The 24,829-nt window shown below is 43.5% G+C and overlaps 1 protein-coding gene across 3 annotated transcripts; it reads right to left on the bottom strand.

Moving 5' to 3' along the window:
- Positions 1-5,779: 5,779 nt before the first annotated feature.
- On the bottom strand, positions 5,780-22,545 carry LOC118516337 (GTP cyclohydrolase 1-like). Of its 3 annotated transcripts, none has more exons than XM_036062148.1 (5): positions 21,953-22,545; positions 15,284-15,493; positions 6,747-6,912; positions 6,557-6,673; positions 5,780-6,477 (listed from the first exon to the last, which is right to left on the bottom strand). In XM_036062148.1, exons 1-5 carry the CDS (start codon positions 22,170-22,172, stop codon positions 6,348-6,350), a joined length of 843 nt encoding a protein of 280 aa, XP_035918041.1. In that variant the 5' UTR covers positions 22,173-22,545; the 3' UTR covers positions 5,780-6,347. The 3 variants fall into 3 exon arrangements, with proteins under 3 accessions (XP_035918041.1, XP_035918040.1, XP_035918039.1); XM_036062147.1 differs by lacking the exon at positions 21,953-22,545 and adding an exon at positions 17,598-18,373; XM_036062146.1 differs by lacking the exon at positions 21,953-22,545 and adding an exon at positions 17,493-18,271.
- Between the last annotated feature and the right edge of the window lie 2,284 nt (positions 22,546-24,829).

Below are 24,829 nucleotides of genomic sequence, written 5' to 3'. Positions count from 1 at the left end.
TAGAATCTGCGTTCTGCATTCCATTTTTCAGTTAATGATGATGATGATGATGAGCTCAAAATTGAAAAGATTACTAGAGCAACCCTGCCTTTATGAATTTCCTCAATATTCAAAAACTTTGTAGCATAACTTTCGACAAAACTTTAAAACCCTTTTCGCAACTTACGTCAACCCCATGGCTCTGGCACACGAGTGCCATCCTCGTCCACAGTGCGTCACTATCACTAGACTTCCCATCCCAACAGATATCCCACGTTTCCCGTCAGCGCATCTCGACATCGCCGACATTAAGGCAAAACGGATTGATAAACCTTCACCATCTGGTCGGTATCGGGTAGGGAAAAATTACCATTTTTTGGCTATTTCTCTCTACCGGCGTATCTTGGCGTTTTTTCTCCCTTCAGCTTCTCCAATGCCTGTTTTTTCTTTGTTTTGGCAAAGATAAACACACTACACACTACTGCCAGTGGAGGAGTTGAGAAATTGATTTCTAGCCAGCCGGCCAGCTCGGTTCCCACCACACTTGGAAATGGTGGGTTTTGTGTTTTGTCTTCCTATTCCACGTCTAGCCGTAACCACACACACACACCCAACCCGAGACTTGAACCGATTTTGGGATAATTAATTGTGGCAGATATGTCAATGAGTGTGGGTCGTTATCAGGTCCGAAACCGTTTTTCGATCGACCGTTCCCAACATTAGAGGTTTGTTTTTCCCTGTTTTTCTCGGAATGTCGGCCTTCCCGATTGTGATAAGCGAAACTTCACTGCTGCTCACCTGGTAATTGTCACCTGCGGCGACACGGTCCGGATCGGACTGACTGTCCGCACCGTCGTACCCGTAGACGTTCTGGTAGAGGACCAGCGTCATGTAGATGAGAAACACTCCCGCCGCCATTGTTTGCAGTGCCCGCTTGTACCGGTAGGTGGCCGTGTAGAGGAGGCTCATCTTCTTCCGGAAGAACCTCATAGAAGCCCGCTCTAGCTGCCCGTCCTCCACTGGGAGCACGTGCGCATTTTGGGGTCCAACGATAGCGCTCAGCTTGCTCGCGTGTGGATCCAGGACGAAGGATTTCTAGAGGACGCACGCCGGAATCACACCGTCACACACAAATTCGTTAGGCCTTAGCTGGGGCAGCTCACAATCTTCTTCAGAGCACACTTTAATTCAATTCAATTAATTTATAGAACTCTATTGAAACACTTTCAGATTTTCTCTTCATTCAAAAACACCTCTGGAGGACGCTTGATACACTGTTACCATCACTTAACACTGTGAGATTATTTTACTTATTTCTTCACTTTTCCTTGAAGCACAGTATCAACAATCAATTCACTCGATCGGATTATATTTTTCACATCGACACCATCACACACCGGTTATAGTTGATTACTAAGCGAAGTAAAGCCACTCACCACTTTATTCCCAAAATGGTCGCACTAATTTCCACACCGCAATTGACGCAAGTTAACTTGAATCTTCTTTCGTGAACCGCACCGGCGCGTCTTATGTTATCGTCGTATACGACGGCGGAAGCTAGCACACGCACGCACAGGCGGCCTGTCCTACGCGAAGTCAAAAAATCATCTGATGTTCGAAACGCGAGCAGTCTCTGCCAGAGCCCAGCAAGTCGCGCGCGCCACGAAACAGACCGGCTTTCCGTTTCATTCTGTTGCGCAAAGCAACAGCGAGAGCAAGCGAGAGGTTTCGCGACGCACACGATCGTGTTGGGCAGGGGTTGCTGAGTAATACATAATTTAGGGGTTTAAAACGATTTCCTTATGAAGATCACCCTTTTTTCGTTTTTCATGTAAGCATGGTTTTATTTGAGATAATTTTTTGCGTAAAATATTATTAAAAAATCTTGTGATGATAATTTCTATTATAGGTATTTAATTTTAGTTTTTAATATAAGTACGGTATGGAAGTTTAAGTATGTGTTACGGACCAATTATTATTTTACTGAATGACTGGTTATATTATTTTTACTTCATACGTGCATGGTTTTAGTATTTATTAAACATTAAAGCTGGCAAGAACATTGAAAACATAACATTTACATATCAGATAATATCTAATAATGCTATTGGTCATAAAAGACCTCTGTACGATGAAGTTGAAAAGAGAAAAAAAGGTCAATAGGGATTATTTTATAATTCACTTTTTTTATTGATAACTTAATGTAACCTTTTGTTGCTCTCTGTTCTTGTTTGGAGCGGTCCGGTGGCGATAACGGCGCCGGTCTCCACACGGCTGGACCGGGGTTCAAATCCCATCCAGACCGCCTCCCCGTGAAATGGTAGGCCGAAACCTCTCGAGGCTGTAGTGCCAAGGAAGTTCTTCTTCGTGTTTGAATCACACATGAAATTATTTATTATTACTGTTTTTCTACTGAAGATTTATAAATAGGGAACTTATTTCCGAAAAAGCCATCAATAAACATTTAAATACTAGAATAATACCAAAATTACCAAAGAGCAAAAATGAATCAAAAACTCTAGACAATAAAAAATCTGAATCTTTACTATCGATAGGAACTTTGTAGGGTACACACAAAAATTAGGAAATTAGTCACAAGTTGAAAGTTAAGAGCGGGAGACTATTTTTTTGATGTTACGAAACACACATTGATTTCTATAAAACTCAGCAGATTTCTAAAACTATATGATTAATGTTCACACTTTGTTTAAATTTAAGAACAAATTTGCGGTGATAATTCTCGCGGTTCAATTCGCTCAAAATCGTACCCCGAAAACCCTGCCCGGCTTACGTTCGGCTTCGACCCGCACATGGCATACCCAAGCCGAGCGTAACACCCTCGTGGATCGGTCGCCAGAACCGGCTTTATGTTGTATGCTGCTCGGTGTGGGGATAGCCCATGGGGACACAACAAACACCACCTTGCCGTTGATTTGCACTGCCGATGTATTGGTGATCGTCTGCGCTCCACAGATCGCGTGCGAGCGCGCGCAAATCGTTGATTATTGTTATTCCACTCTATTCGCCCGTTTTCCTGCCGCGGTGGAGTGCTGCCTTTGTGCTACAGATATTTATGCTGAGGGCTATTTTCTCGGCACCGATTGTACGCTGTTTACATTCCGCGGTCTGTCGGTTGGTTTGGTCGGTCGGGACAGGCTTGTGTTGGTGTGATGGTTGTTCAGTGTACAGGTGTGGCTATAATTGTAGAAGTTGTTGGACGTCGATCGATACTTCTATCAGAGGATTCAAGTAAGCTTTAGGCTCGAACTAAGTTAGTTGAAGCAACATGACTATTTTCCTTGAATTTTGTCAAGAATATCAACACTTTTCCATTGTTGCTCGTTCTCTTTGACAATCAATTTTAACATTCTCCATCTCGCCCTCAGACCCCGCCTTCCAAAGCGGAACTACAAACCACAATCATCAACCCTTAATCCAACTAGCACCACCCCAGCACGTGCTCCTCGATGGTGTACCCGCACTTAACCGTTGCAGTTATGCCCCGTGGCCAGGTTTCGGCTTACTCGAATAATTGGAAAACAAGCAAGAGCAAGGAACCGATCGGGCCTCGTGCAACCTTCCCTTCCCGCTTTTCTGATCCAATGTCAGCGCTAAAACCGCAAACATTGCGAATTGATTGAACCAACGAAACACCTTCAAAACAGGTGACCACCAATCCACCATCCACCACGATGCTTATCGGCAAAGCTTGGCACGGTCGAGGTTTGCCTAGAGCGGAGCAGGATTCTTTTGGCTGGATTGATGTTAGGCGGCCACGATCACTGTGAACGGGGGCTCAAAGTTAAGGGGTGAAATCATCGATCGATTGCGTTCTAGGTGATGATCATGGCAGTAGACATTTAACTGTAGCATGTCATTGGTTAATTGCAGTTAGGAATGAATTCATACGGCAGAAGTCTTCCATGCTAAAATGAAAAGGTTATTTTAAGGTTACATTTAAGGTTATTATTTAGTTCAAGCTGCCGGCGGTTTTAAGATCCAAAGCGGTTGTGCCTCGTTAGAATAAGTTATTTATATTAGTGGCTTACTCATGTGTCATTTCCGAACAAATGTTGGGTAGAGCTCTTTCCAGTTCCTATTGATGGGTCAGTAGAGAGTTTGGTACGATGCAACGGTTCTGAGGACGAGATCCTGCGTGGTAGTCGAACAAATCGGATAGAAGAATAGCCGAAAGTCTTTCAGGTGTTGGATAGTTGGATTTTGGATTGATCCTGTGACGAGAACGCTAAGGATACTAGTGGAGTCGGAAAATATAGCTTGTGGTTTGCTGGGTCCAATGTCGTCTTCTGATGCTCTCAGTAGGACAATATTGTTTTCGTATAAAAGTGTTGTTGATACAGCTAGCACTGAATGAGAAAACATTGCATTCAGCTTAAGTTTGAGCCAGTTTTCAGTCACGATCGCTCTGGCGAATGAATCAGCGAAACCATTTTATCTTATTTTGAGCCTTTCATACTTCCTCTCCCTATGTGGATGGCCTTAAAAAGAGTTTCAGAGCTGGATTTTCTGGTGTCATTCTCAAACTCAGATTCAGAACTCATCATTGTAGCGACTCCTCCATTGTCCTACCACACATACAGCGTAATAAATCTTTCGAGACATCTTCTTCGCGAAATTGGCTAAGAAGGTTTTTTCAGTTTTGGATAGAGCCCTTGTCTCAGAATCGACTATGCCAGTGTCCGTGTTGTTGTCTATGTCGACATTGGACCCCTAAGATATCTTCTGCGTCAATCAGTGCTTATAACAATAGCCACTGGTAAGGCTCTGCTACGCCGGAGGCTCTAAAAACGTATTTTGTTTATGTGTTCAGCGTCTGCCAGGATAGGGATTGACTTATAGAAGATAGAAGATAGAACTTCTCATCCACGTCCGAAGCACTCTAGAGCCAAATTGAGATTTTTGTTTAATATTTAAAATATAGGAGTTCGTTAGAACACGTTGAACAAGGTGTATCTGAGCGCGTTCAAAATATGTATGTGGACGCCCTAAGGTATGCAATTTGAAATCATTATTTTACGCCTGATGGTATGCAATGCGCACCAATATGAACTGTGGTAAATCTTTGTGAGCATAAATAAACTGCACTGGTTTAAATATTTTTGTTTAATAAACTGTACTTATTATTAGCTTTCAAATGAATTATTTAAAGTTTTCCCATTTCGGATCTTAAATTCAGACCTTTTTAAAGTCATTTAACTCAAGGCAACAATCGAAATCAGGGATTTTGATGTTCGTTCACATTTATTCACTTATGTTTGCACGTATGGACATATCGGCTAGAATAACAACAATATTTTATTGGCTCTTTCTCCCTTCCTCTTTAACGTTTCCTTCTGCAATCTTTGCCCATTTCGTATATATTTTCCTCACTTCGAATCTAACTTAAAGTATAAAATCTGATGCACATTCCAGGGACCGTAGGGTTTCAGAGCAAGTTTTTGTTTAACAATCATAGCTTGATGAGGCATGTATATGAACTCTTACCGCAATCGTTGTAAATTCAGATCTTCCCAACTAAACATCAATAAAGTTGGTGCTGTTTTTTTGTTCCATTTCGCTTCAATCAAAAACCTTCTTCAACTTCAACAAACAGCAATAACGATAACGCTTGCCCGTTCCCACTTTGTATACTCTATGTTTGGCGTCCAGAATGTGTGGCGCTTGGTATTATGATTTGTTGTTCCTTCTTTTAACTTTTGGACCCATTCGCGTGACAACTACCAGTTACAAAAATGTACGTACAAACATCCTAGCAGTAAATATAGTCTGTAGACAGGGCTCGAAACATTCACTCACATTTACAGCTTTGCTTTTATTTGATTTTTGATAACAGTTGCTTTATTTCTTACTAATATATGGATTAAAATGTATTCTCGGTGTGACCGTACTTCCCAGCTATCTAGAGAGCAACATTTTAAAAGGATGAGATAAGCTGGATTATTGTCCTTCTTTGCTCACGTAAAACGGTTTGGACACAACAAGAGCATGCGCACATGGTGTGTGTGTGTATGTGCACGCACACATTCACAACAACAATGGATAAAGATAGTGATGTTTTGCTTTTGAAACTGTTTTCATACCATCCCGGAATCATCCTCAAGCAACACTGTACGACCAAAAAATAGCCTAAAATCTCTCCAAACATCTGGCAGCTAAAATCGAGTATATCGGGTATGTGGTTGCATGTTTCCCTAAACGGATTTCCCTAAACGAGTTGCACGAAGACATCAGTGTCTTCCGTCTCTTAATACTCCCTCGCCCCACGTTTCGTCGGACGCATCGTGCTGGCAAACCGCCGGTGCAGTGTCTGCTGGGGCCGACGGCGATCGATGCAGGCTCATGCGGGCTCACTTGTTGTTGCAGAGCGTCAGGAACTCTTCGCGCGTCTTCGGATCGTCCCGGAAGACGCCCAGCATGGTCGAGGTGACCGTTTTGCTGTTGATCTTCTGTACGCCACGCATCACCATGCACATGTGACTGGTTGGTATAATGGAAAGGAAAGCAGGGTGTTAACATAGCTTGTATTAAGCGAGGGCTTAAACCAAAGCATACTTACACTCCTTCGATGATGACAGCAACACCTGCCGGTTGTACCGCCTGTGTGACGGCGACCGCGATCTGCTTGGTCAACCGTTCCTGCACCTGAAGGCGGCGTGAGAAGATTTCCACAATTCTGAGAAAAAAAGGTTTGAATTTATAATTTCCTCCACTTTTCTTTAAAGTTAGTAAGACTGTGCGATGCTTACCTGGCCAGCTTGCTTAGGCCGAGAATCTTCTTGCAGGGCAAGTAACCGATCGAAACTTTACCGTAGAACGGTACCAGATGGTGTTCGCACATGGAGAACATTTCGATGTCCTTCACCACGACCATTTCGTCGTGATCCTCGTCGAAAACGGCACCATTCAAGGCCTCTGAAAGTTGGGAAGAGAAAGCACAGACAATTAGTACAATCTTGAGGGGAAGTAAATGGGAAGAAGTAAGTTGTGTCGATGTGTCTCTATAGCAATTGTAATACTTGGAGGTACGAGTAGAATTTTTGGTATGAAATGATTGGATGAGTTAGCTAACTAATCTTTCCCTTGGCCTTTCATCACATCGACCAAGAATTAACCCCAATCAATGAATAATTTTGTCCAATATAATTTCATGCATTGATAGCAACGCCAGTCCGGCTTCAAGCCGTCATAAATAAAAATAATTGAGCCAGCCTTCACACAGCAGGACCGGGGATCAAATTCCATCCAGATCGCTTTACCATACGCAAGCTCCAGTGCTGGGTAGAGTCAAACCTAAGAAATTCAAAAATAACAGGCCGAGACGTTGCAAATTTGTAGAGCCACAAAAGAAAAAAAAAAGAATACTTTCAGCCTTGAGAATTCAAATATGAAAAAACTGGTATGTGATACTGGTTGAACAAAAATTGTATAATGTTCAAGCCAGGATAAAAAGGTTACAGAAATATGACCATTACAGAAAATCCTGTAGACAACTTGGTCCTGAAATAGATTTCTGTTTACTATTTCTATTCGACTACTCTTCTACTCTGCTGCCTGCTAATCATTGGCACTAGATCATCAAGAGATCTGAGCTATTTTCAGCTTCCTGTACTTTAGTTACTCGTAGCTAGATAGACAATGTGTAGCAACGGATTGGACACCAGGCCTTGTCTCTTAGACGTGCTCCATAGGAGCAGGCCAAGAAAGAGAAAGAGAGAGATAGATAGCCAGCTCTGCGTATGGGAAAAGAATCCGTTAATAAGACCTTAATGATAAACCAATAGCCCGGGAAAAGCAATGAGCGATCGTCAGTGGTGTTTGAGTGAATTTTGAGCAGTAGGGTCGGATTTACTAGTGGCCACCGGACCGCTCTAACAACGTTTCTATAAGGTCAAAGTAAGATGAAAGTTGAAGTTTTTCTGAAATTGCCCCGTATGTTGTACTTCAGTGTTCAGAGAACAAAAAGGGCGAGCCAAGTTCAAGGCACACCAATGCCTTAAGGGGCCACAGAGGAAGTAGCATCGATAAAAGCTGGTGACAGATAAGCCAGCGAGAGAAGTAGGAGGCTACGCACGAACTTAGATCTCCAAGGTCCGCTATTGGACACAATCGATACGGAAAACGAATATGACCCTCGCTATGATCAAGACCTTGCACTTGGACTTCAGAATACTTGGCAACGGTGCGTCCATATTCGTCCGGGATAAGGTGACTTCTCACGATGTAGACCTTCGCAACAGGAATTCGCCTTTGGATGGCGGAACCCCACCACAACTTAAGGGGCTCATTCCATCAACGTAAAAAATAATTGACAAACATCAAAAACATCAATAATCGTTTTAAAAGTGTCAAAAATGTAGAGACTGCCATTCAAAAAATGTATATTTGAGATCAAATGTCCAATGAAATCAATACGTACATGCTGTAGACATTGATTCGAAGTGACACAAAACTGGAGCAGACATTTGATACAATATCTAACTACACGATATTTTTATTATGAGTACATTGGATATTAGATTTTAATATGCCTGATTTTACTTGATGCATACTTTCAGGCACTGTAGCGATCAGACGATGCAGCTAAATTATGTTGAGTGTAGTTCAGGTTTCAGATCACTAGAAAGGGATGTAATTTGGGTTGAATATGGCGATGAGTTAGGGATGATATTTTAAACGAATTCCCTTCTACATGCTCTACACAAGTTTTTCTATCATCTCTCTGTACACACGAGCACACACTCATATGAATACCTTAAAAAGCGCCACCTCAAGCTCACCCGTGATGCAACAACTCGCAGTACGCCACATGATGTTTAGCAAAGCGATAAACGACAATCGGCTGCATTCAGCAGTCGCAAGTAAATAACATTTCCTTCAACTGTTTTCTTTACGCCTCGTAACAATCAAAGCACTTCAAACAGGATCGCCGACGAGAGGGAAAGAAAAAGGCGAAAATCGCTTTCGCCTCGTGCTTGAAGCGCTGGTGAGCAAATAAAATGCTCCAAATCAAACAGTACCTTTGCTCTCGAGCGCAACAATAGAAACCGAAAAACCTTTTTTCCCCTGGAAGAAGAAGAAGATGAAGAAGAAAAAAAGGAAAACCTTCCACTTTTCCGGGCTCTTTCGTTACATCTTCAACAAACTCTTGCCTCATATCCGGTCCCATTCGTGATTGAACGATGGCGAATGTGGAATGTGGTGGGGGAGAAAAAAGCATTTCCCGCAGAAAGAACGATAGGAAAAGTAGTAGTCGTAGCGTTGTAGGAAAAATCATCCACGACACGGTCGATGTGTTTAAGAGGCGTCCTAGCGAAAAGAGGAGAGAGGGCGTGGGCAAAAGCATTCCCAGCTTCGTTGTTTCCATACTCCCCCCGGTTCATTCATTCTCAGGGCAGGAAAACGCATCTTGAATGGATGGAGGCGAATGGAAATAAAAGAAAAACGATGGAACGTGAGCATAGAGCGAATGATCGAAGGGTGCCGCCTCGTGAACGCGGTTAGTGGCTGCCACGCGAGAAACCAGGAATTCCTTTTTACGGTCGCCAGTGAGAATGGGAATGTGTAACAAGTTCCTACCGGATGGAAGGATGGAAGTAACAGTAAAGCACGGCAAGCATGGTTCGCAACACGTCCTGCTACGTGCTTATACACCTTATCGTCAATTTTGTGGTGCGTTTTTTCCTTCCCGCGGACGGAGCGCACTCAACAGCACACCAAATGGAACGCAGAAATGTACTTAAGGAAAGGTTGGAAGGTCTTTTTAAGCTGATTGCTGATTGATACAGTGTGGATGTCTTCTCTAGTTGGTCAAATTCGAGATTTGCTCTGGAGTTTTCTATGAAATTGAACAGGGTAAAACCATTCTTAGGTTTTTATTTGCACTTGAGTATGCAAGAGTTTTAAAGTTATTAAAAAGTTCTATAAACGCTTAGGAAAAAAAATTTTTTTAGAGGAATGGTTTAGAAGGAATGTAATATTTGCATCAAAATAATTCAAACAAGTCTGGTAAGCTTTTTGCAGTGAAAAAAAGGAAACAAAAAGGAAGGAAAAGAAGGGATTTGTTTTGACAACAAAGTAAGAATAAATGAACCTTCAAAATTTTCCAATAACTAAAGAATACTAAACTTGCAACTAAAAATAACTAGAAATAAGAGCTATAAAAATAACAATTGTTTAAATTTAAAAAAATGTAAACAAGATATAAATAAATTATGACTATGCCGCGTCTGACCGTAATAATAAATGAAATCAATAAATAAATTATTAAATTTTTTTTGAATCGTTCAAGCTGTTATACTCAAATAAATAATATTATTTAAATTAATTTTTTTTTTAAATTAAAATTCATTAATTTTTAATGAAGCGTGGCCGGTGCAGTCCGGTAACCGAGGCAATAACAGTGCCGGTTTTCACACGGCGCCGGACCGGGGTTCAAATCCTTTCCAGACAGCCTCCCCGTACGTAGGACTGACTACTTTTCTACGGGTAAAATAAAGTCACAGAAAGTCAGAAATGGCAGGCTGGGACCTCTCGAGGTTGCCTAATGCCAAGGAAGAAGAAACGCTTATAATTGGTAAAATGTATAACATGCTAAATAAAAAAAGACTAAAACGAAAAGGATGATAATCTTTATTGTTAAATTTTGTATACGTTTTAGACAACAAACAAAACAAAAGGAAATAAAAGGAAAAGTATGAAAAGGAGGAATAGACATTGAAGTTTTTTTTGTGCTGGATATTTAAGGATGTTTGAACCCATTGTGACTACAATTCACGTTGAAGAGTTGTAGTAAACGTGCGATATTTTTTTTGAGTTCGTTTTTGAGATTAATAACGGAAAACTGAAGTGTTAGAACTAAGTACGCGACTAGGGTGCTATTATCGACTCTTAACTGACCATTAATGATCAACATTGAAAGCATTGTGTATCGTGCCAACAGATCTCTTGGTTTGTTACTAAAGCGTCGCGTGATTTCAATAACATGATATGCACAAAAGCTTTACATTGCAGTTTGGTCTTGGTTTAAATGGTCTACACTCAAGTTTAACTGTGTGCTATGCTCTCCTTCCACGAAGTATTGATCGACCAGACTTGAGACCATTATATATCATATTATTCTTGGCGTATTCTTCTTCTTGGCCTGCAGAAATTCGATGTTATGAGTAGGAATGCACAAGCATTATTTGTAGCAGAACTCTTGCATGGTTCAACAGATGCCATCAGCAATCGTGGATCGTGGATTAATTTACAACTTTCCCGACCAGCAACTAGACATAGGAAACGTCTCATTCCTCCAACACAATATGCTCAGAACATCATGACTCGAGCAATGAGTCCTACTATTGCTCAGTCGTATAAGACTAGTTTTATCAGCTTTGTATGTCAACATTTTTCAGTTTGAATAGTCCGTTATCGTCTTTTAAAGAAAAAGTCCTTCTTGTGTAATGTATCCTGTCAGTTTTTGTTCAATAAATTTTTGCTTTGCTACCTTGTCCGGTGGCTGAGGCGCTAACAGCGTCAGTCTTCTCACGCCAGGACCGGGGTTCAAGCCAAAATTAAGAAAGTCAGAAATGGCAGGCTGAGTCCTCTCGAGGTTCTTGTGGCAAGGAGTTATTCAAAATGTTTTCGATGGATAATTTATAATGAAAATATACAAACGTATCTATTGCTGAGCAAATATTTTTGCTCGATGCATCTTCTATGATCACATGAGTTAACTTGATAAAATTAAGGCAAATATTTACACACCGGTTGCATAAAGGTTTGCTAACTTTTAGACACATTTTCTTCAACTCTTTTGCCGGTTCTGTACTGGTATGGAGCCTCAGGATTTAACACTTCTACAGTTGAAAATCAACATCCTAAGCCTGTATCTGACATCATCCGGTTTCCAAGAGAAGCCTTGCACTCCGATCATCAGAACATCCATTGCTCCAATCGCAACGATGATTAGATTAAAGGTTCGTCATTCAACAAAAGACGCCTCGCTTAGGACACTTGTACGTGCAGCACAAAAATGACTGCTCTCCAACTCCACCCCCCCGGGAGCGCATTACTGCACTTTACACGACACTTTCACAACGGAGGGTGGAAATTGGTCGTTTCTCATATTTACTTACCCATTTGCCTACCTCAAGATCCAACTCCCGTCAAAACTACGCTTCCCTCATCTGCACAACAACAGAGCAGAGAGTTTGAAGCTGCAGTTGAGCATCGCCCAGAGCGCGTTGTGTCCCACCGAAGGTAAATATAGCTTCATAAATGGCTGAGGTCGCTCGGTTGCCTCGGCAAGGAAATCACTGTCGTGTCCTGGTGGTGCGTTGTGATATTGTGCTAGAAGTTGGACAACTAGTTCACTGCCAGTTGCCAGGAAGTAGCAAACGAGTACGGCAGAACAAAAAAACTCGGGACAGAAAATCATACCCAGAGCACAATGGTACACATGGCTCCAAGTGAAAAGGTTCGCTGTCGAGAGAATGGGAACAAAAGCGTCCGCAACACTGCCTGTGGGCAGGGACTTTGAAAACGAAGATTTAATTTCATTTGCACAAGGTCTGGTGTGGCAGTACACACGCGGGTCGGGCGGGAGTGGATGCAATTCTGGCCACTTGGAACATGAAAGTTCGCCGGGAGCATAGCAAATAGTGACTGAGCGCAGAAGTCGGCACCAAAGCACCGACGAAGCAGACAGCGAGCGAGTGTTCTGCCCTGTGAAGCGAGTTGTGGAGTTGTAGAGTTTAAGTGAATAATAAATACGAAATGTTTAAGTGTCGTAGTTCCAGTCACTCGGGGGGAGGGGGACTGGGAACATGACGTGTCCTTAGCCAAGATGCTGATGATGCTGGTCGTTTAGCAAAGATCACGAATCCTTACAAAACGGAAGCGTGGGCTTTTGGCTAGTAGAAAATGGGCTTGAGCCTTGCTCGGGGTTTGTTCTGGACAAAGTTTGGACAGGCTTGAAAGTTTTCGGTGAACAGATTATGTGCTGGCGCTGTTCTGATGCACATGGAATTCCTATTGATGGTGTAAAATGGGGGATTTTACGAGAAAGACACTGTAGATGACACGTGCTGGGATCTTTTTCACACTTAAAAGCATAATATGTGAAAAATAGGTCGATTTTTCCTAATTTAAGGCAGAGGCTATCAGCATTATTCTCAGGAAAAATGGTGTTTAAAGATTAAATTTTCCCTGTTTTACATTGAAGTTTCATTTTATATAATTTATCTTAAATTTTTCCCGATAATGTGCAGACAGCACTAGGAGACTATTTTATTATCTTCAAGAAGGAATAAATGCGGGAACGATAGGAAGAAAAAAAGAAATTAAAATCCAAGGGAAAAGTAAAATTGTTTAAATCATCTGAAGCACGATCATACTTCCAATGTACAGTATAACGCGTTTCCCTAGCCACAAGATCTCTAGGACGAAGGGATAGTGAAGGAACATTCAAACAGACAGAGGCCAGTATCCGAAGAAGCAAACCAGAGCATGTGGTCCAGGCATTGGTTTAACCAGCCAAAACTTAATAGAAGCTTACGTGATTAATACGACGGCAAAGGTATTCAACCATGCATTTAGAGGCGGCTCGAATGAAATTTCATTCAATGCTTTCAGACCTAGCAGCACCCTCAATGGTAAATGGACTTCAAACGATGCAGGCATATTTCATGATAGAGCGCACAAAGCTCCTGCATTTAAGAGGCAAATGAGCTCTCAGAGACCACGAAGCTTTTCATCGAGTATCACACCGAGGTCTTGAGTAGATGTAATACAGACCAGCGAATAAATAATAGAAATCACAGTGAATAAGGGAAAAGAACAAAAAAATCTTACATTCTTGAATGAATAAACCGAAACTAGCTGATCAATTGAATTAGCTTAAAAACTCTGCACCTACTAATAAAAAAGTAAAGAAGCAAATAAAATAGTTAAGCAGATCTGACAACCAGAACAACTAGAGGAACAAATTATGATAAATATATTATGAAAATTAGACCCCGTTTCTTCTGTAAATCGTAAATCTGTTTGATGCTAGCTTTAAGTGGGTCAAAGTTAAGTATTCAAGTTCATACTTCAATCTCCAATTCTCTTTTAAGCTTTTGAGAGGAAACACATAAGGTTTTCAAAGTTCAGTAAATGTTCTTCTACAAGGTCTGCAGGGCAGTCTTATATTTTATCAATAATCTTTATGAAACAAAATAATTTCATAGTAAGAGATACTCTTCAAATAAATCAGCCTGCAAAAAACAGTATTCTAAGCATTATTTTCGTCAAAATATTACGTTAAAATAGTTTAAAACTGAACCTAATACTAGGTTAACTTAACTTGAATAAAGTTATTGCGTAGAGGCAAACTGAATATAAAATATTCCTTGGCTTTAAGAAGACGAACCTCACCTTGAGTTCTTATAAAAGCTAAAGAAACCCCCAAATCAATATTTGCTTACGCAGTTCATCACTGTGAACGATTTCGAGTGAAAGTTATGACCGTGTTTTGTCAGTTCATTAACAGCGACTGCAAAACTTCCTTCATCAAACTACAACCCGTCGCTCAGTTGCGCTGCGTGACGCACAATCCGTGCCTATCATTTAATTGAGTTAAACGGCTTCAATGGCCGGTGAAACGGATCACATCGAAGCGTGATCAGGCAAGTGCGTAAAGATACCATCTCTACCGCACGATGCTCTGTGCTCCATCGCATTCACGTTCTATTTGCCGTACCGTTTCGGTCTTCAAGGGCTTCAAGAGCCTTTCGTCGTCGCCGCCGTTTCCCTTTCTCCAGCAGTGGTTGTGGCCACCAGTTTGTTTGCCCAAAAGCTGGAACAGAAGAAGCGGTTGGTTTGCATGACGCAGCATGTCAACACTTTGATCCATTTCCGAGCCAAACAATCAAACCGAAGCAAAAAAGGACACTCGGGCGAGAGCTGCGGGCGTGAGGACGATAAGCGACAGCCAGACGAGCGACCCGCATATCGTCAGCCGTTTATTTGAAGAAGTGAAAGGAATCTCAAAACCATGGGGGAGGGGGGGGGGCTTTATCGGGCAGCTTCTTCCATCTGGTTGGGTGACGGGGTGCTACTCTTGCTACTCTCCGTGTAACCGTCAACCTCATTAGAGATGAATGGTTCGGTTGATGGGTTTTACGGAAGGTCCTGACAGCTCTCACCAGTGGTTACGACGGTTGTCGATGCGCGTTGAAGATGTTCGGGTGTGTGTGTGTGTTTGTGGTTTTTGGGGGTTTTGGGGGACACCTAACAGACAGAAGCAATTGCCACTTACCTTCCAAACTCTGGTCGTAACCCTTGGTGAAGAAGAGCATTGCCTTGGCGGCCCGTTCCGGAGTTTTCAGCAGTCCCTGACGTTCCGGATCTTCGCCCAGGCTCGACAGCAGCATCCGGTAGGACTTGGACATCAGCGGCAGCAGGTCCTCCCGGGTCGACGGTTTGTGGTCGAGCTCCAGATCATGGTGGAAGGTACATTTTTCGTGTCCTGAAAGGTAGCCGAAATAATGGAGCATTAGTTGTTAAAGCTCGCCCACGTTAGAATTCAATTAAATGTAAGCGCACAAAATCAATTCGACATGCAAAAGCTCCATACTGGAAAGGGGGAAGAACACTTCATCGGGTACAACACACAAACACACAGACACACAAAATCTGTTGTCCTGATTACACCGGACAAGCACATTCCCGGTGCTTGTTTAACAACGGCCACAGGATCGGACAAAACCGTCCTGTCCGATATTCCCGTCCGAAAGCCGGTTTTACATGGATAAATTATTCATTACATCGATTCAAGTCCGCCACAGACATACAAACACGGCCACTCAACAGTTTACGTTTGACGACGTCATTTGCATCGTAATGGATGTGGTGGGGCTAAGGGGAAATTCCCAACCGCGAACGTTGGAAGTTGGAAAATCCCCATCGACACTTTCGGATGCAGCCTCGAGACCTCGGCAAAGTGCAGTCGGTTGCCAAGTGCAAAAAGGAGCGTAGCACACCTGGCCGAAATGCCCTGCGGCTAGCCAGTGGACATCTGGGGCAGGGCAGGGCATCGGGAGTATTTGCATTTGTATTTGCATACTTTATGACGTTGCGAGCGCCTACCTGGCCGTAGGGAACTCACCGGCTGGTCGGAAGGGGCGATAACTTTATGCATTATATCGTACCATTATCATAATCAAGTTTGCTTAACAGGTGTCAGAGCGTGTGCAGCGATTACTGGGACGTGGGAAAGTCGATGCTTGTCGGCACGTCACGTAAATGAGGAAGAAAGTTCCAACCAACAATAAAAAACTACAAGAAGTTTGACTCTTAACCTATTCACTATCAAATGCTTCAAAAATACTTCACATACACCGAAGCTCAAATAGTGAATAACGTGTGATTAAAGTGTCAAACCATTTTCATGCCCGCCTGACGAAACAACATAAATAGAGTGGCAAGCGGTCCGTAAACAAAATCCTTATCTTGGAGACTTGGTCGGTTGTGTGCGGTTCATCGATTCGCGCCTCATTCACACGCTGGCGCTCAACGGATGCCACTTATGGGATGGATTATCAGCTACCAATGTTACCACGCGGCCTGTACGATTGAAAAGCAAGCAACGTGTTAGCGATGGGTTTCGTTGTGAAAGTGAAACATCAATAAAATTGATGGCTTCAATGAACGTCTCGCCTGCAATGATTTCACAATGATGGTTCATCTCCGATTAAGACGTCACAGGATTGATGATGGGATACGCATCAAAAGCGTACCAGCTCGTAAAGAGACATGGATGAAGTGGATAATTGCGTTAAATCCAGGCGGACAGACGGATCGTACAAAAACAACAAACAAAAGTAAAAGTTGGGCTTGTTTACGGAAGCTGAAGTTGAGCTCAAGGTTAAAAAGCTTGTTCTACAGTTACGGTACGGGAGTCCCAACCTTTAAAAAAACCTGTCCCAAACTCTTCTTGTCTGTAGGACTTCCTCTCACGGATTGGTCGGTGTTGGCCATGAGTTTCAGGTTGTCTAGATTAGAATGGCAAGAGCCGGGCTGCAGCTTCATCGAAATCCATCCATCCATCACCGCACTAAGAATGTGTCAGATTATCTTCAGGCAGCAAAGAACTCATTTGTCAGAGGAGAATAATTGCTGTGATAGTCTTTGTGCGGATTGATTCTTTTGCAGGTGTTTGACAAGCGGATAATCATGAAGGCTCTGCTTGTGAAAATAAAAATAACAGCCAAATAGCATGATAGCAAGCATGCATCACCAAGCATGCAACAGGTTGCACTGAGGCTTATATACATACACACACACAGTAACACTCACACGCACGCAAACATAAATCACACATCAACCTAAAACAACTTGGCCGATCATTAAACACCAACGGTTGGCCATGAAAAAGCACACTCAAAAGCAAAAAACTGAAAACGCTGCGGTGACTGTCGTTCCGGTCGTTCAGAACGCGCAGCGAAGGATCTCCCCGCCCCCTATACCTGGCGTCATGATTGCCCTCGGAGTGCTGTTAAGCGGTGGTGCACTGGCCGGGTTAGTGGTGGTGGTGGTGGCGCCACCGTTGTCCGTCCCATTGCTTGCCTCACCTGACAGACTGATCGTGCGGATCGGTGTTGGACGGGCCCGATTAAGGCCACCGCTGATCGCCGTAACGTTGGTCGAGGCGCCATTTTCACCACCGTTGTTATTGACCGCCTCACCGGTCAACTCCGCGGCCGCCTCCGCCCCATTCTCGTCACCCTCGGTCATTTCGCTCTCGGTGCGCCGGATACTGCTGGACCGACGCCTGTTGGCGAACGGTCCGTACCCGTTGTTTAGGCTCCCGGTGGAACCATTACCATTCGCCGCACCGAAGCTAATCGAGTTGGAGCGCGTCGGAAAGTTGGTATCATCGATCTCCTGGTTCAGCTCGTCCGCATCATCCGAAATCTCGAACTTGCTCATCGTAACCTCGCGAGCAGTGGACGGAGATCAACACGGGGACACAACAGCACCACAGCACGCACGGACACACCAGCAGCAGTGGAAGACGGAAAGACGCAGGGACATGCACCAGGGATAAGGATCACACACAGACACACACACGAAAGCAGGACGATGATGGCGCGCGATACAGAGTCACTGACCAGCAGTGTAACGCACTGTGACGAACGGATCGGAAATCGACAGAGACCCGCTTGTGTACGCCGTCGGAACGCAACTGGCCGAGAGTCGGCAAGGCACGGTCGAAGCAACAGGCTCCGGCGCGCACGAGATGAGAAGACATAAGGTGAAAGGAACCACCGCCACCGCTGGGCGTGAGGTGAGCAGGCGCCACGAATGCCTCGAGCGGCGTAAAGACACTGACGCGTGAGAGGATTGTGATGCCTGGCGGTTGAAGTGCTATAAGCGCCGCGCACTATAGGGATTACAGACTTTGGGTGAGCAAAAGTTAATTAAAAAAATTTCTAATCTGTAATTTATTAGATTCAGATGTCAGATAGCAAATTGTTTGATTATCTCAACTCATTAAATCTATTTTATTTAAAGCAAATAAAAAGCTCAACCAAGACCTTATAGTGCTTAAAAGTTATACTAAACGAAGAATGTAAGTGCAATAAAAATAACAAGTTACGATCCTAGAATCACTCAAACAATCAGCAACTACTAATGTGCGTTTGAAAGGCACCAGGTCGCAGTTTACTATCAATCCTTTGCTCTTGTACCATTCTCTCGCGCTCTTTCGATGCCAACTTCTCACTGCTCACCAATTACTCTCATGCTCAGACCAGTGAGCTGTGGAAGTGAGTTAGTGTGGTTGGGGATTATTTATTTTTGCTGCGATTGGACAAGCGTGTTGGAATGCTCTGTAGCAGTGATTTTGTGATTTTGTTGCCTGTTTTACTATTGCTTTAGAAGGGAACAAAGTACATTGTTGTGGCTAGAGATTGATTTTTTTTATGTTGTGGTGAGATGAGGCGTGAGATGAGATGAATTAAGGAGTAAACAGGTGCCGTTGCTATGGCGAGATTGTTTTGATTAGCTAATTGACAGTTATCACCCTAAAGATTTCCATTGTTTATAGAGAGATACACTTAGTGGAGTAGTGTAATTGACCGAATAATTTATTTAATTTTTCCTGAGCTGTTGATGTAATTATACTTTAATGTGTTGAATAATCTCTGGATGCAAATGTGTGTGTGTGAAAGACGTTAGCTAAACAACAACCTGTTGCTCGTCATAATATCAACAGCTAAAATCACAGTTTTTGAGACTCTCTTATTGCTTCACCAGCGTACAGCAATAAGCTCTATCGACCACCCTCCGACTTTGGAGCCGGTTTTTGGAGCAAAACAGAAATCACAATTTCAAATCCAACACCACGTGTACTGTTGCTGAGGGCGTCTCGAGGCGCCAGCTCGAGGAATAATCAGCATTGTCCACCATTACGGCCGGTACGGTTTTTTTGAAGGATTGAAGCCACCTTCAGCATGGGGCAAGGTTAGGTGGGAGTGTGCGGTGAGAAGCGTGCGGTGTGTAATCATTTTTAATCGCCTGTCGTTCGACTTTGACACCCCCTCCCGCTTTGCTGAGCCTGGCCTGGTTTGGTAGGAGGAGGCAATCGATCGGAACCACTCTGCGAAGAACGGTTGGCGGGTGGTGGTGATGAATTTACAGGTGTCATTATAAAAATGGCGACCATTTGAAACTGTTTCGTTTGCTGTGAGGTCTCGTTTTCACTTGGATTGGAATGACCAGGGCAAGGACATTAGAGCAGGTGGCAGCGACAGGACGGAAGCATGCGAACCAACCCTGTCGGAGGAGACACGGATGGCTGCCTACTTTGTTGATAGTGATGGGACTTGTGTTATTGTACTTTAAAAATCGGTTTTAAAAAACCCAAGGATATTTGGACATGCCAAATGGTGATGATAAAGGTGAGGAACCGGAACAACAAAAAAAGTCCTCACAACAACACCGAAGCATTCATTCCCTTATGCTGCTATTCAACAACCTGATGCCCTGTTACGGAGCTTTTTATTCGCAGAAATCGATAACGTTTTCAGACACACACACACGCACTTGGTGAACCAGAGAGAGAGGACGGCTTTTCGATTTTACGACTTGTGATTTGAGCAACAATCCGGTAAATTATTGTGATTTCTTCTGCCGTTCACCGGATACTCATCGGCGGATCTCTCACCGTTGGGGTGCAGCTTGGTGAGATGAAAAGCCGATAGGGGTTCCGCAGGAACAAGAGCCGTTACGGAGAGCCTGTCAGCGTCAGACATCTCTGTGAAGCATTACATACTTTCTGTTACGCACTCTACGGAAGGATTTTAAAGGACTTTTGTGCCATGGAACGATGATTTCAACAAATCGATAAGCTTTTCGAATAAGATTTGAAGTTGAAAATTTAAGCTCAAAAAATGAATTTTATAGATGCCACTAAGTTAAAACGTTAATTTGGAAATGAGTTTTTAGAGTTCACAATACCCCACATTTTGAATTTAAGGGTATATTAAATATATTAGTTTTTAATTGATAAGCAACCGTGTTGAATCTTTTACTATATTCAAGTTATCCTTATCAACGTTTATTTGCGAAGAGATACGTTTACTCCAGTATCTAACAAAGAGCACATGGGCATAAGGACATAGAATTCGTATTTATGGTTCCACACATAAATAGCTTCTCTCTTGCTCTAAAGGAGCATCGGCTAGCCACGAGCGAAGTGATTCTCCCCGGTCTCTCCTAATCTTGAACATAAATTTAAGGCATCGCCATGGTAACCTCCTTATCCTAGATAATGGGCGCCAATATGATGCTGATGCGACGCGCATGAAGGAAGTATTAAATAAATAGAGTGATAAGAATGGGAGCTTCTTGTGTGATGTAGACATTTGGGAAAAGAAACAACATTGTCAGTTATTCATACAGCGCTTCCTGAATCATCCATACTTAGATATTCATCGGCTCAAGACGAACTCCCTCAACCTGGGGATTCGTCTTTTTGCTGGAAAATCCCAACACACATAAGCTGTTGCCATGTCACACAATGCCCCGCACAACTGGTGCAGAATATTATCAATCCGGGGATTTTTTTTCCATCCGTTTCGTTGCGAAATCGCGTCCAAAGCATGAGTCAACATCACCACCTTGCCCATTACATAAGCAGAACCAGAACAGCCGCGACGATTGTGTACTTTAGAATGGCACTATGAAACAGGTCAACAGACTTGCATTTGCACACCGGGGCAGCACAAGAGAGCGAAATAAATCAGCGCCACACTTGAGAGCTTTCGCACATCCGATTCCGATGAGTCAGTCTGATCGCGGAGACCTCTAGAACATGCCGGTGGCGGTGGTCGCTGTACGCAAGCGTCACCCGAAAACAGGCCAAGGTCAAGACGCTCGCCAACTTCCGGCAGGTAGTGTGCAGTTGCGTGCAGAACAAGTTTTTTTTTTTGTTGTTGTCGGCCGAGTTCTCATCAGACAATCCCGACAAACTTGTTGCAGGACCGACGCGTGCGAAAAGGGAGAAAAAAAAAATTGGCACGTTTGGTCAAAGTTTTGTCTGCTGACATACAGCAAAAGCTTCAAGCAACCCTGGCGGCCTGGTGGCACTGAGTACCACCATCATCAGCTGAACAGCAATTCTAAGTATTTGCCAGAGCAGAGTTTATCATATTTCAATAATTCATAGCAGAATCAGCTGAGCAAGCGAATGTGCTGAATGCGAATGCCAAGTGCCATGTCTAATTGCCAATCGACGGGCGGAGGGCTTCCAGCTGGGGAACACACTTGTTACCGGATTGTTGCATGCAATTATATAAGATATCACCCGGCCGCCTGGTGCATTAGCTTTTGCAGCTATCCCTTTGTCTGGGCCGTTGGAGATTGTGCCCTTCATCCGGCGCTCCGGAAGAAACTTGGCAGGAGCGAGGTCTCGCGGTCTTACCTTGGTTGTTGTTTGTGTCGCTGCCATTTTCCAGCCCCGACTTGTTGCAGGTACATTTGACCGCTTTGGATTTGGAGGAGCATCCGTTCGAGGTACTGCCATTGCTGGTTCCGTTGTGTCCCGCGTAGCCATTGCTACCGTTGGTGTGTGATTCTGGCTCGGTCACTGTTCCGTTTCCGTTGCTCAGATGCAGATGACCATTAGCTTGTACTTCCTTCATGATGGCGAAGTGGGAGGTTGTTTTTGTTGCTGTTACTGTGCTGGAGTACTTATCACAAAAGTGCGTCACAGAATACGCTAATACTGAACGATAATACTAGACGGGTAAGTTGCAGCTATTTTGCAGGGACACAGCACCAACTATTGCTCTAGAACACAACCACCGCTTTGGTTTGGGCGAAAACTACACTCCACCACCAAACTTCCGAAGCCTCTTGCTACGGCTCACAAACGCGGCGCACTGAAAATGCCCGATCACCACAGGGTCACCGATCACTGGTAGGGCGATTCGAAAGGCGAATTCGTATGGCGGGACGTCGAAACAGCGGACTCTCGAAACGAACTGTTCGCGGCGGCGTACGGTTTGGAACTGAGCCCGTCCGTACCGAACCGTCCAAACGAGATCGTCCGGCGGGTCCGCCACAACCTCAGAACTACCTCGCCGTTCTAACCCTCGCCCGCCCCGTCCGCCATTACACCGTCCGGACGAGCGATCAGGTGTTTTGCGATGGTGGCGCACAATTTTGCGCATTCCTGCACCCTCCTGTACAGCCTTTCCGCCCCGACAACCGGTGGTCAGCAGCAGTTGGCAAAGGCATTGCGTGACTCGCGGAGCCTCACTACACTGCGATGACCTACGCCAATCTCCACCACCGCCGTGAGCAAGGGTGAGTGAACGAGACGGAGCAACCTGTGACTGATAAAGCCTCTACACACGGTTGGAGGGTAACGAGTGTTTGCCTGTGTGTGTGTGTGTGTGTGTTTCCTCCAACAGCATATTGATTGTTGTCGCACCGGACAGAAGCCCTGTCATCTCGGAGGTCTTGCCTCTAAGGCCTCCCTAATCGTCGGCAAACCGCAAGGAAGGAGAAAGAGCATCATTTTACTGCCGAGAGCTCCGAGAGCTTTTTGTCCGAGGGTTTATAATGTGTGGGGCGAGCTTTTACTACGGTTGCCATTTTGTATCGAATCCCCCGTTGGCCATGGCCATGCTGAGTGTGTATGCGCATGTGTGTGTGTGTTTGCGTTTATAAACGGGTTAGCCGCGCCACCTGTACCGATTGACGACTGATTGATTGTTTCGAGGCGAAATTGCTGCACCTAGCCGCCCTGCCCAGGTGTGAGTAACGAGTGAGAGGGACCACCTTGAAACGTTGTCGCTGCCAAACATGGGAAAGGTTTACCTCTTTCGGCGGTGTTCCCCCGTTTCTCCTTCCTCCTCCTCCTCGCCCTCCTATCCACATGGCTGGAGGGATCTGATCTTGGCCTCGGTCAAGAACAGGGTCAAACGCGTGCCCGGGGTGCGAAAACAAAAAAGGTTTGGAAGGAAGCTAATAAACCCTTCCCCGATCCTTTGCTGAGTGGTCAAACGCGATTCGGAGGAAGTAAAATGAAAGTAAGACGTTTACGGGTTGAGTTTTGAAGGGGTTACCTTTTTTCGCGGTTTCCCCGATCTGCTTAGCGATCTAGAAAGAACTGAACGCTCAAAGTCATATCGAGAATTGGGTTTTTGATGAAGTTAGCTTTGCGTTATTGGGCTTGTACAGTACTATAGTGTTGGTAGCGTCAATTTATTCAATTTCCATGCATCATAAAGTATGAATTGTACTTAATAATTCTGGTTCTTTCTTACTGAGCTTTGTTGCAGGGCGCGTTTTTGTTTGGATTTTTCTTGTTCTGATTGACGTGACTAATATATTTCTCTGATCATTGTACGCTTAAAGAACAAGATGAAGTAAGAATAATACATTTGTTACTCTGTTATTTTTATTTATTTATTTATTTACTATTACGGTCAGACGCCATATTGTCTTTTGTTACTAGGTATCACGGGGTTTTTTTTTGTCGATTTACAAAATATTTGGTTTTCTATTGTTAATTTTCCTTAAAATTTATTCAAATTTGTTTGAAAAAGTTGATTTTTCTGTCTTATCTAAAGAATTTGATCAGTGGGTTTTCTCCCTCTCTCTGTCTCTTGCTCTGGGCCAGGGATGATAGTGAGTTGCTAAAAAGATTAACATAATGGGGTGGTCCGGTGGCCGAGGCGACAGCGGCACTGGTATTTCATCCAGACCGTCTCCCCGTACGCAGGGCTGACTATTTTACTACGGATAAAATCAAGTCACAGAGAGCCAGAAATGGCAGGCCCAGACCTTTCGAGGTTGAAGTGCCAAGAAATAAGAAGAAGAAACAGGTGTGCATTTTTGTTTTGTTAAGTTAATAGCACATGATTCTGAGTATGTTAAAGGTCTTCAAGCATCATAATTGTTCAGTTCAGATGTATACATGTTATGTAGGCTACAAGTGGTCAGATAATCTTTTGCAATTAATTTATTTGATTAATTTTTCAGTATGACGGCTTGACGCCGTTTTATCCTGTGTGCAATTGGATAAATAAATATTTTTAACAATTTTTTTTCTATTCCTTAATTGTTTGATTTATTGTGAAGAGATGTTTCGGCAGTTGTTTCAAGGCGAAATCAATAAGAGAGCTCAGGAAGAAATCACAAATATGTTGGAAAATATAAAATAAAACTCCAAGAAACCAAGTATAAAGTTTAAATGACCTATTTTCAGTTATAGCTTCATAAGTTTAGGTTTGATCATATTTGAAAGGTAAAATACGAAAATGGAAATACTGTTTCCTCCTCAAGTATT

This window comes from Anopheles stephensi, unplaced genomic scaffold (assembly GCF_013141755.1).
Source record: "Anopheles stephensi strain Indian unplaced genomic scaffold, UCI_ANSTEP_V1.0 ucontig280, whole genome shotgun sequence".
Taxonomy (NCBI): domain Eukaryota; kingdom Metazoa; phylum Arthropoda; class Insecta; order Diptera; family Culicidae; genus Anopheles; species Anopheles stephensi.
Note: the sequence above shows the minus strand (reverse complement) of the source record. Positions and strands in the feature narration are given on the sequence as shown.

Excerpts from the sequence above, each read along its gene's own strand:
- LOC118516337 (XM_036062146.1), bottom strand. The coding sequence starts at position 17,955 with ATGAGCAAGTTCGAGATTTCGGATGATGCGGACGAGCTGAACCAGGAG. Across the intron at positions 15,494-17,492 it reads GAGGGCAATCATGACGCCAG|GACACGAAAAATGTACCTTC; the intron begins GTATAGGGGGCG and ends GCTACCTTTCAG. Across the intron at positions 6,478-6,556 it reads GCTGTCATCATCGAAGGAGT|TCACATGTGCATGGTGATGC; the intron begins GTAAGTATGCTT and ends TATACCAACCAG.